This window comes from Sceloporus occidentalis, unplaced genomic scaffold (assembly GCF_023333645.1).
Source record: "Sceloporus occidentalis isolate IW3139 unplaced genomic scaffold, rSceOcc1.0.p SCAF_85, whole genome shotgun sequence".
Lineage (NCBI taxonomy): Eukaryota > Metazoa > Chordata > Lepidosauria > Squamata > Phrynosomatidae > Sceloporus > Sceloporus occidentalis.
In genome coordinates this window covers 1,633,248-1,645,460 of record NW_028317065.1, presented here as the reverse complement: position 1 = coordinate 1,645,460, position 12,213 = coordinate 1,633,248, and the positions used below count along the sequence as shown (strand labels likewise).

The 12,213-nt window shown below is 40.4% G+C and overlaps 2 protein-coding genes across 2 annotated transcripts in view; both read left to right on the top strand.

Moving 5' to 3' along the window:
• Window positions 1–598: 598 nt before the first annotated feature.
• LOC149285058 (NADH dehydrogenase [ubiquinone] 1 alpha subcomplex subunit 13-like) lies at window positions 599–5,167 on the top strand. Its single transcript, XM_089495872.1, has 5 exons — window positions 599–692; window positions 1,066–1,144; window positions 2,539–2,610; window positions 4,053–4,122; window positions 5,048–5,167. The coding sequence occupies exons 1-5, from the start codon at window positions 599–601 to the stop codon at window positions 5,165–5,167; spliced, it is 435 nt and encodes a 144-aa protein (XP_089351998.1).
• Window positions 5,168–8,808: 3,641 nt separating this feature from the next.
• Window positions 8,809–12,213, top strand: part of LOC149285057 (yjeF N-terminal domain-containing 3-like) — a 37,584-nt gene continuing 34,179 nt past the window's right edge. The window contains exons 1-2 of the mRNA XM_089495855.1: window positions 8,809–8,864; window positions 9,708–9,856. Of these exons, the coding sequence (XP_089351981.1) occupies window positions 8,809–8,864; window positions 9,708–9,856 (205 nt within the window). The remainder of the gene's footprint in view (window positions 8,865–9,707; window positions 9,857–12,213) is intronic.

The window sequence follows — 12,213 nt, the reverse complement described above, 5'->3', positions numbered from 1 at the left end:
GCAGTAATCAAAGCGGCACCATTTACCTGGGTTCATTGAGACAAATCACAAAAACATTAACCCCTCATGTGCTGGCTCATGCAATATAGCAGGGCCACCAATGATTAGCTGGTCTTGTATATTGCAAAGTGTTTTCTTTTTGTTAACTCAACACTGTCCTGCGGAAGGTTACTGCACATCCACCAAGCGTCCCTGCTTAATTTGGCCATTTTCTATTTCCCACATCTGTCTGTCCGTCTTTCCCTCACTGATGGCGCTCTTGTCTTGGAGCTCAGCGAGGCTTTCTGGCTCTGCGTGTATTACAGAATTCTACTGCTGCTCGAAATAGATAAAATGCGTACAATTCCTCAGCACGTCAAACTCACATACACAACCGTCAAGCTTTCCCCAGACATGTGTCTTAACAAACCCTGCCCCTAAAGCAAGCGCATTCTTTATTGGCCATTTCACCAGTTGGGCGGTACGAGAGTACGGCCGTTCATGCCACACTAAAGATGGAGTTGGATATCCGACGGGACCCGTCGTGTCTGTAGTGACGTAATGTTGCGGAGACCGGTTCTCTGGTTAGAGAGAGTAGGAGACTGACGGGAGGGGGAAGATGGCGGCGTCCAAGGTGAAGCAGGACATGCCTCCTCCGGGAGGTTATGGACCCATAGATTATAAGAGAAATCTCCCCCGCCGTGGTTTGAGCGGTAAGTGGGAGGGCAGTCGCAAGAAGTGACAGGAGAAGGTGGTTTGCTTGAGGCTGGCTTAGACTTCCAGAATTTGTCTTTGTTTTGTTTTATATAATGTCGTTTTTGGGTGAAACGTATGTTCTGAGTCGGGTTGTAGAGGCAGATCCACTTAAATGGAAGCTGTCACAGAGTAAGGTTACTCACTGGCCCCATGAATGAAAGCTTGTCACTGAGAGAAATGGCTTGAGGGGCTCACTGGCAATATCTGTTATCCTACACAAAAATAAAAAGGCTAAATGCTATCCAGTTAAAGCACTGCGTGTAACGGGTAGTCTTCAGTTGTAATGTTATTTTATAAACGTGCACAATCTAACTTTTCTTTCCCCTCCAGGTTACTCCATGTTTGCTGTTGGCATTGGCACCTTGCTCTTTGGTTATTGGAGCATATTCCGTTGGAACAGAGAAAGAAGGTGTGTATTAGATCGTTGGACCACGCTTTAAAATCACAAGGCATGCTTGCCTCTTGCTTGTGATATACTCATCAACGAGACACTGGAACAAAGTGCGGGTGACTGCGGGTACTGAATTAAAATATTCTATTAACTTCTGGTAGAGGGTTTACTGTAGAAAATATTCAACAGTTAGGTTGACCAAGTTCCGTCAAGTGTGGCCCCATTTCTCTGTCTGCTATAAAAATCCAAAGTCTGGTGCACAACAGGCTTTAAACTTAAACTACAGCATACGTGGCTCTGATCTGTTTCGGCATGCTAGACGCCGTCATCAAGGTGATTATGGCAGCTAGTACGCCAAAACTGGTAGGACTCCTGGATTTATGTTCCCTGTGCTTCTTTTGTCGAAAGCCACGTGTACCAGACCTATTGTTTCATACTTCATTGGAGATTAAAACGGTTGTGAATATCTTGAAGCTTGAGTTACTTTTATTTGAACCATTACTCCAGCGCACCAGACCTGCTTTCAGCTCCGTGGATTGCTGACATTAGACATACACACTATACTGTGAGCACTTGATATACCGCTACATCCAAAAGCGGCAAGGTTTGTGAATATATACATTCCCTGTGGCATTTGCGTTGGGGCAAATATAATAAGTGTTTCCGTTATTGTTACCGATAAATATTTGCTAGAGATACTAAGTGTCCGATAGGTCTTCTAGCTCCCAGATTAGCTGCTATTGTACTTATTCATGTTTATACCGAGTCAAATTTAAAACAATGTGAATTACCATATATTGTAATATGCGCTGAGGTTAACACACTATGAGTTAATCTGACACTTCTTTCTAGTACAGAATTTGTCCAAAGCTTTACAACCACCACTAAAGGGCAATAGCCAAAAATTGGCCTCCCTGATGGGTAAGGTGTTGATTGCTTTCGGCATCCTTTGCTCCATTTGCCAGAGGATTTGTATGATAACATCAGGACAGGAAAATGATTAGATAATGCTGGCACTGCCACAGGCAGCCATAAGTCTCCAGCTGCCAACATTTAAATATTTCCAAAACAATTATACTGATTTTGATAAATTAATTTACTTATGCTAAAAGTTGCAACACGTCTCGCAAGCTTTAGAGTGATTCCGATTCAACATAGTTGAAGATGAATGAAGACTTTGTAACAAGCCTAATAAAAGTTAGCAAGAGTGGAAAAGTATATAATGTATTCTGTTTCTGAGTCTTCTCAAGTGGACTTCTCAAGCCATTCCTTGCTAATGCTGTATTACCTTAACATTGCCTCTTAATCGAAGTATGTACAATTTAGTCATTTTATATCGTAATCAGTCATTGTTATGAATGTAGAACTTAAATGAGCTCATTCATTTACTCAACACTGACTTTATCTTCTAGGCGGCTGCTAATTGAAGATCTAGAAACCCGTGTGGCTATTTTACCCCTCCTTCAGGCTGAATCAGACAGACGGTAAGAGGTTTATATTAAGTCATTATTAACCTGTGATGTACTTGGCGTAGAGCAGTCTTTTGGCAAGAAGCTCTTATTGTTAATTTGTAATGCATATGTTGATAGGACTGGGTTTGCCAGATCTGCCAGATAAACTCTGACACCTTTACACCCTGCATGCTGCTGTCTGGTTTTGCAAACTGCAGCTCAGGAGCATATAGAGGTTATACACTTAAACGATTTATACATAATTACAGCTTGTCAAGGGCTTGCCTCCAGCCTGCCTTATTCATAGATTGTCAGGATTAAGGTGTCCAACCCGAAAACCACAGGAAGGGGCTGCATTTGTTTAATATATCTGTTAACAAATATATTTAGGTGTGCTCAAGAATATTCATAGATATTGAAGACCCTGCCCCAGTGTCTGGCTCTATTCCTTTTTGATTGATGGGGCATTAGCAGGTTATCTTGTGATTAACACAGACTGGTTGCAGCAGGTACAATCTTAAACTTGCTTGCTTCCCTGATCCTTGAGAAAGAGGGGGAAAAAGTATTGATCTTCCCTTTGAAGTTGCCCGCTTCAAATGAATATTAGTTATTCCATTAATAACCAGTCCTGTTCATCTGAGCTGCATGTGCACCTTTCATGTCATGACTGATACTTTTAACTACCTCATCCTCTCTACTGATCAAACATTTGGCATGTACTAAAAAAAAAACAACAAATGGGTGTGAGCAGTACAATTTTATATAATGCATGTAGGAGTTGCTTGACATGTTGCCAGAGGACTACATAAAATGAATACATAAAATGTATTGTACTTTTTCTTCCAGTAAGATGCTACAGCTCCTATGTAATGATTGTAATTGTTAGCAAAGCACCCAAGTGGCAATCAAAGCATTGAATTACATTAATAGAATTGTGTTATAGAACAAAAAGTTCTGATTATGCCAGTTGTGAGGAGCCAGAATATATTAAGATGATTAACTATGCAAAGGGAGTCTATTCTGGTAAATGTAATACATATTTGTGTCTGGCTGCCCCCGTTGAGTTCTTAAAATAAAATCTATTGAATAGTTTTGAATATTTGTTTTCGTAGGTACTTAAAAAGTCTGTGTGATACAAAGTAGTGTTTTTTATATTTCCATTCAATGCAGATGCACATTAGCAGTGTGTTTGGTAATCTGCCCTAAGAGTGATGGGTAGGAAAAGCACCATGTAGTCTTTATTTATTTATTTATTTATTTTTTATTAATTTAGGGTAGAACATGTTTAAAACGGTGCATTGGCTTTAAGGACGTTCTTTTTGTCATACTGCATCATAAGATTAATATAGACCATAAATCCAATAAATTTAATTCTCTCCACTTATGCATTGGGGAGCAATTTCTAAAATGTTGGTATGGCATGTTACGCAAATGTCAATTAAGGCTGAAACACTGACCAGTGTTTTCTCGATTAGAATGTTACGACAGTTGAGACAAAACCTGGAGGAAGAGGCCGTTATTATGAAAGACGTACCAGGGTGGAAGGTAAGGATCTGGCTTAAAAGTAAAATAGTAGTGTACTTGATGATCATTTGTATCTCTGTTACTTTGTTTCAAGATTCGCATTTATTAAAAATATCAGTGCACAGGTTGCTTTTCTGAACACTAAATGCTTTATAGCAGATCTGTAATCTTATCAGATTATTTATTTCAGTATTAGTCGTGTTAATTATTTTTATGCACATTGGAGTGTGGTCATGCTTTTTACTGCATGCACACTGAAACGTGCATTCTTTATGTATTAGAAATTCTGTCATTTAAATCATCACCTAGCTGCCTCTACTATTTAAACCTGTACACACTTTAGGAGCAATTCCACTGAAGAATAACATGTTAGCATACATACAAATGTGCTGGTGCTTGATTTTAATCGGAGCTCAGCTCCTATTGAATAGAACAAGAATTTTACTGAGCATGAAAAAAAATAATGAGCCATCTCGTGTTCAGTAGAGGTTTTTGAGAAAAAGAGACTAGTTTAACAATTCCAGTAAGTAAAGAATGCTGCGCCAACACACTTAGGCTCCGGTGCATTTAACCATATGTGAAATGGACTCCAATGTGCATTTAATATGAACATTGGCTGAAGTGTTCTTTTAAAAGCATCTCGTTCACCCACACTACCATCGTGGAGCTGCATCAACCACGGAGATGAAACAATCAATCTCCATGTGGAACCAAAAGCAAGACTCGGATCCAGGCTATCATAAAATTATGATTTTTTTTATATAGCTTTGTCTACTGTAGTGCAACATAAAAAGCTTGTTAACTAATTACATGCGGTATACATTCAAGGCAAAGTAAAAGCATTGTCACCTGACATGTTTTGGACCCCTGGCTTGATACCTGTTGCTACATATATCACTTTCCTTGAGCTAAATGGTTTACTTTTGCTATGTGACTTCTTTGGCAGGTTGGAGAGTCCACTTTCAACACTGATCGCTGGGTGACCCCGACTCTGAATGAGCTATACAACCTGCAGCCAAGGGAAGAACTTGTCAGAAAGAGATTTGGTTTGCAGTGGTACGTCTGACCCATGGCATCTACTCCAAAAGTCTGTATTAGCATCCGGAAAATAAAATTCTACATCTCTCTGAGCTTGTACATTTTGTACTTGGGATTTGGCGCTGTGTGCTAATGGTTTCTTTATACCTCTTAGAAGTGCTTTTGTTGGCTTTGGTCTTCTGTCATTGGGTTCTAGGTCTAAATTAAAAATTAGGATGTGGTTAACAAACCATGGAGTGAAACTAAAGTGCAAGTACCACAAAAATATTTTTCTTTAGCATAACATACTGTGCCATATAAAGTACTGTATGTTAGCATTGACCAAAAGTTTGCTTTTGTTTTATTTTGCACCGATAAACTTCACAAACTACCGTACTTCAAATCCAATAAAAACACTTGAATTAGTTCTGAGTGTCCAGCTAGATGATTGACACCAAGCTATTATTATTTACCACAGGCTGTATGAAAAGGATGCAGGGTGTTTGTCTAGTAAGTCTTAACAAAGAAAACAGCACAACACTTATTTCTAATCAGAAAATAGTAAGTAACTGCAGTGATAGTAAAACAAAACACAAACTATAGATATTTTATCTGCCCCTGAACGTAACTAAGTGCGGTATTAGAGGCATCCTTCCCCCTGTTGCTGAATACCTAAGATAATTTGCAAAAATAATTCTAGGATAGAAATGCTTACTTTTTGTGTGATATGGCAGGCAATGTTAGGGAATAAGCACTGCAAATGGTTCAGAATGGTAGAATTGTTTTAAAAGTGCTTTTTATTACTTAAAGTACATCACATTTACAATTGTAATAACGATATGGTAGTGTATATGTGTATATATATAATATATACACACACACACACACACACACACTATAGTAAAGTGCACATATCATGCCTAACTGACATTACTTCATATAAAAGAGCCCACAGATTTGTTCTGTGCCATCGGATATTTTTAATAATTGATAAAACTGATATCACAAGTGTGGGCATGATGTTCTAAATATTTTATTTGTAACATTGTGCATTGTATATAGAATATTCTTCTATATTACTGTGATATAGTCGGTATTCTCTTTGGGATACATTCAGCTGTGCTGGTTTTCAGACTGGTCAGGTTAGTAAACATTTTGGAGACAGGTTTGTGGAAATCAGTTGCTACTGATGAGGGTAAACGAGCACCAGATATGCACACAAATTTGGGTGGAAGTCCCAGCTGGTGTTTTTTTTTTATTTTTTCTTATTAGAATGTCATGTGTTTCTAGAGTGTTGCACAATCCTTTACTTATACATATGGCAATTACTGAAGGTCATCTGGTAGTTCATTAGTAAATACAGGTCGTTCTCTTCAGGGACTACCCCGATTGATCCTTGTCACTCCCAGTGCAGGATAACGTTAATGCTACATCAGACATTTCAGACAATTGTATGCTTCCAACTTTGTGGCATCGGTTTGGGGAAACACCCTTTCTTGATACAGCGTGACTGTGCCCCATTGCACAAAGCAAGGTTCATAAATACATAGTTTGGAGGAATTTGAGTGGCCTGCAAGGTGTGTTGAAGTCTTCTTGTCCAACATGAGTGCCTGGTCTCAAAATGCTTTTGGCCGAATGGGCACAAATGCCAACGTACGCCCTCCAAAATCTGATGGGAAGACTTCACAGAAGAGTGTAGGCTGTTATAGCTGGAATTATGGAACGGAATGTCCAACAAGCCTATAAAGGCATGATGGTCCAGTGTTCACATAAATTTGTTCATATAGTATACTTCCACTTAGAGGCAGAAGGTGAATTCTGAAGCAATGAACATCACACGTACCGTGTATAGCACAGTAAACATGGAACCGAGACCCAAGAGCCACCCCACTGCCAGCCTGAGCTGAGGCGACCTAGTACGTATTATTTTTAATAGAAGACAACTACCGTAAGCTGTTGGTGGTCATATACACCAATCAGCCATAACATTATGGCCACCTGCCTAATATTGTGTAGGTCCCTTTTGCCACCCTTTGGCATGTACTCCACTAGACCTCTGAAGGTGTGTTGTGATATCTGGCACCAAGAAGCTAGCAGCAAATCCTTTTAAGTCCTGTAAGTTGCGAGGTGGGGCCTCCATGGATCGGACTTGTTTGTCCAGCACCTCCCACAGATGCTCGATTGGATTGAGGTCTGGGGAATTTAGAGGCATTACCTTGAAGTTGTGTTCTTCAAAACATTCCTGAACCAGTTTTGTTTTGTGGCAGGGCGCTTTATCCTGCTGAAAGAGGCCAATGCCATCTGGGAATACTGTGTCCATGAAAGGGTGTACGTGGTCTGCAGCAATGCTTAGGTAGGTGGTATGTGTGAAAGTAACATCCGTGTGACTGGTAGGAGCCAAGGTTTCCCAGCAGAACATTGCCCAAAGCATCACACCATGTGTTCTCCAGGTAAGAGACGCAACCGGCCATCAAACGTGATTCCTTAGACCAGGCCACCTTCTTCCATTGCATCATGGTCCAGTTTTTACGCTCACGTGTTCACTGCTCTTGGCAGTAGACAGGGGTCAGCATGGGCATCCTGACTGGTTTGCGGCAAACTGCGATGCACTGTGTGTTTTGATGGCTTTCTGTCAGAAGCAGCATTAACTTTTTCAGCAATTTGAGCTATAGTAGCTTGTCTATTGGATTTCGCTACACAGGCCGGCCTTTGCCCCCAAAGTGCATCAATAAGCCTTGGCTTCTCCTGACCATGTCACTAATTCACTGCTTTTCCTTCTTTGGACCACTGTTGATAGGTAGTGACCACTGCAGACTGGGAACACCCCACAAGAGCTGCAGTTTTGGAGATGCTCTGACCCAGTCATCTAGCCACTGCAATTTGCCCCTTGTCAAAGTCACTCAGATCATTACACTTGCCCATTTTTCCTGCTTACACATTAACTTTGACGACTAGATGTTCACTTGCTGCCTAATATATCCCACCCACTGACAGCTGCCACGATAACAAGATTATCAGTAAGCTCATTTGAGCAGAGCCCTCCTCACCTGTTGTTTCTGTAAGTCAAATTATGTTACATACTACTTGTTATGTCCGGTCTACCCACTGTACAGCGCTACGGAATTTTATGGCATTTATATAAAACAATAAATAATAATTATTATTCCCTTCACCTGTCAGTGGTCATAATGTTATGGCTGATTGGCTGTACAGAAGCATTACTTTGCCAGAGTTGGTTCTAAAATCTACATGACATTCCTATTAACTCTCTGAATGCCAGTGGTGTGCATCTCAAAAGGCTTACAAGAACAAAGCAAAGGGAAGCTAGAGAGGGCAGAAATAACAGTAGAAAAGGGGTGCTCAGGAATGGTAAACAGATAAGGACTAACTCAAACATTACATTGTACATAATCCTTAATCTGTTTAAAGTCCAGAGACTTGTATCAAATGGGTATGCTGAATAGGGAAACACTCATCAGCCATTGTGTTCTGTAATTCAGTTGAGGGGTTAAATGCACATGAGCAGCTAGCACCTGTGTGTGGCATCCAATCCGGTGGAATTTAGACCCCACTGCTGGCTGCTGACTGGCTAATTCTTGCCTCTGTATATCTATACCCAGCCGCACACAGACATTCAGCTGTGAGCAGCCAGATCCCGAGACACACTGAGATAGCCACAATCCAGGGAAAATGAGCAACTCCGGATTTGAAAACAAAGATACAGAAGAAGCTTTACGGTACATCAGGTAAAACTGTCATTTCCCGTCGTGTTGTTATTTCAGAGAGCCGACTGTAGATAATGTTGAAAGCAGATTTTGGATTTTCCATAGACAGTACCCTCCCAATAATATCGACACGCTATTACGATGGCAAGAATCACTGAACCTTACTGTGTAGTTTTGCTGATCTCCCCTAACAAAGAGGAAATGAAAAGCCTGCCTTTTCACTTACACTGGAAAAGACCAAAATTGAAAAAGTTAGAATATTAGCCACATATTAGCCTCTATATCTTTCTATATAATATAATTAATGCATTGTCGTTAACGGTCAGTTCTGCGATCGTTCAAAGAAAGATGAGAAGATCTTTTAATATCGAAATGTTTTTTTAGCTGGCCTTGTAAGTTGCCGTGGGTTGGGGTTTCAGTGATCTTTGACGTAAGTGGCCGTACCGTGGCTTTAATTGCATGCATACTATATATGGCAAAAATACAGTTCTCCAATGTACATTTTAGAAAAGCATAGCCACTAAGTGTTTGAGGTAGTATAATGTTCACATTTTGAGAAATATTTTAAGAAATTTATTCTGACGGTTGTCCATTGGATGGAAATTTTGTACAACCTATTCTAGTAGGAAACGCAAACCAAGGATACACAAATGCCGATTTCCCAACTGTTCTACTCTACAGATCTAAACTTAAAAGGTTCATACTTAAGGCCTTAATGATGCCCCGAAGGAAACTTAAAGGACAGGTCGAATGTCTCATGCAGCTTCGCCAACCAAGAGTGCATATTAAGGTACTTTATGAGTAGTTCAATATGCATTCTTCAAAATGTTGAAAAAAAGGGGGCAAAGAATTGCTTACCTTTAGGAGAAGCCGCAGCTCTGAAGTTGCAGAAGAACACCTCCGTGGTCCAAAGTGTCACGCCATTGAAGTGCTCCCAGTGAAACCAACAGTAGCGCTATCAGCCCATGTGCATGAGGGAATCCCCAATAACCCAGAGCTGGAGCTGAATGGTGGTAAGTATATCCGGCAGGAAACGTGTATGACCAAACTCTGCACTGCAACTAGCCTGTGGGACAGGGAAAGTGATAAATATGTATGGGAAACTTTTGTAGAATCACAGTTATCATATGTATTAAAGTGCATATTATTTCTGGAGTGTCCCTTTAAAATGAGAGTGCCAATTTTTGCCTTCACTTTGGAAAATTGACACTCATTCTAGGGGCAGCAGGTTCCTGCCAATTTTTCATGTTGTAGGCAACAAAGTCTATTGCACAGGAAGGGAATGGTGGGCAAAATGAGTGAAGGCTACCCTTCTGGCATTTCTGCCAAGCTGGATATCCATCCCTACAGCAGTTACCATGCCGGTTTTCCATCTACTTTACTGTGTTGGGTCTGTGTGGCAGTACTATGTTTTTACGCCTCTGATTTATTTCTCTGTAGCCAATTCATAAACCTGAAAAAAACCCAAAACATTTATACGTAATTTAAGGACATTTTACTTTACCGAGAGGGTGGTAGATAAATGGAACATCCTCCCAGCACAGGTGGTAGAGGTAATTTAAACATGCATGGGATGGCATAACAGTGTATTGAATCTAAGAGGAGTCCAAGAACTGATTAAGGTGTGAATCCTTACATCAGGAAAAACAGACAGACTAGATGGGCTGAATGGTTCTCATCTGCTGTCAAAGTCTATGTTTCTATCATCTGATTTCCTGGAGACTCAATAGAAACCCTCAGTTTTGTTTTGTAAAATAAAGCAGAAAAATTGAGACTTCACTTATTACAAATAGAGAATCTGTTTTACTTGTAGGTAAGTCCTGTACAGTGCTGAGACAAGTAATGCATTGATTAAAGTGTGGATTTTCTAACCTAATCAGTGTTCATGATGTGGGGGGGTTTTCTCTAAATTATACATTAAGATATTACGACATCATGTATGCTTTGACATGGGTTAAGTTGGCCCTACATAATGTATAATTAATTCATTGAGATGAAGTTTTCCTTTGCTAACAAAAAATGCTGTAAATAAGTGTAGGGAATAAATCTATAAATACTATGCAGAATTCTGAATTTATATAATTACCGGTATATTGAAAAATATTCAAAAAAATATTAAATCATTGTACATTTCTTTTTAGATGCCCCAACCTTTTAAAATCTATGTGTGCTTCCACAATCAACATTTGTATGCTTTGTAGCCTTTATTGGCGTCTGCATGGGTGAGGGGGCACTTGACTTAAGTTTTGACCATGGACAAGACATGGCCATTTTGAACAGTGCATTTCCCTATCCCACACAGCAAGTATGGTACTGGACAACCTGCGCAATGGCAGAGAACAGGGCCGGATTAAGAGCGTCATAGGCCTGGTGCTTAGGATTTTGGTGGGCCTTTTTATGGAAATAAATAAAATAGGCAGAACAGACAGAATTTTAACTCCTCGGCTCCTCAAGGGGCAGCTGCCCCTTTTGCCCTGCGTTAAAGACGGCCCTGGTGGCACGGCCAGACTGAGAATGAAAAGCAGCCCTGGAAATATTTGGACACTAGCCCCATGTATTGTATCGAGTGGTCAAGCTCTTGTGCCCACACGCCACACCCCATACACACGCCTATCTGAGCCGCACTATTTACCATCCAAATAGCTATAAATCTTTCTTTTTAAAACTATATTAAATTGTTTGTTTCTTTACGATAACAGAATACCACATTATTATTAAAATCCCAGGAACCAAAAGTGTTAAAAGCCCAAATAAGTATCTGGGAATGGACAGAATCTTAACTCTTCACCATCCATGTGTGCTGGATAAAGATGACATCAGAGCTCGGCAGATATATGAGATAGAATCTTTTGTGATGGGATTGGGAGTACATCCATACACCAAAAAAGTCGGCATACACGGGACGCCTGAATCCACAATTTAGTGCCACTAATCCTTTTTCAATAAAATATGCAGATTGAAACAGAGTAAATAACACAAAACCTTTACTTTTCCTCTCACTGATTTCTGGGCCTAGAATGTTTGTCCTCTGAAATGACTACAAATTCAGGAGACGTATTATCTTCAGAAATTAAAATTAAATAGTTCTGTTTATTCCTGCAGTAAGTAAAGTGCCAGGACACACACACACCAGGACAGGCTCTGCCACACAGACACCCAAACACACACACACACCAGGACAGGCTCTGTCACACTGATACCCAAACACACACACCAGGACAGGCTTTGCCACACCGACACCCAAACACACACACCAGGACAGGCTCTGCCACACTGACACCCAAACACACACACCAGGACAGGCTCTGCCACACTGACACCCAAACACACACCAGGACAGGCTCTGCCACACCGACACCCAAACACACAC

Bases quoted from the DNA above. Each gene is read 5' to 3' on its own strand.
- LOC149285058 (XM_089495872.1), top strand. From the start codon at position 599: ATGGCGGCGTCCAAGGTGAAGCAGGACATGCCTCCTCCGGGAGGTTAT. The intron at 693-1,065 runs GTAAGTGGGAGG...TTTCCCCTCCAG, and splicing joins CCCCCGCCGTGGTTTGAGCG to GTTACTCCATGTTTGCTGTT. The intron at 1,145-2,538 runs GTGTGTATTAGA...TTTATCTTCTAG, and splicing joins CGTTGGAACAGAGAAAGAAG to GCGGCTGCTAATTGAAGATC.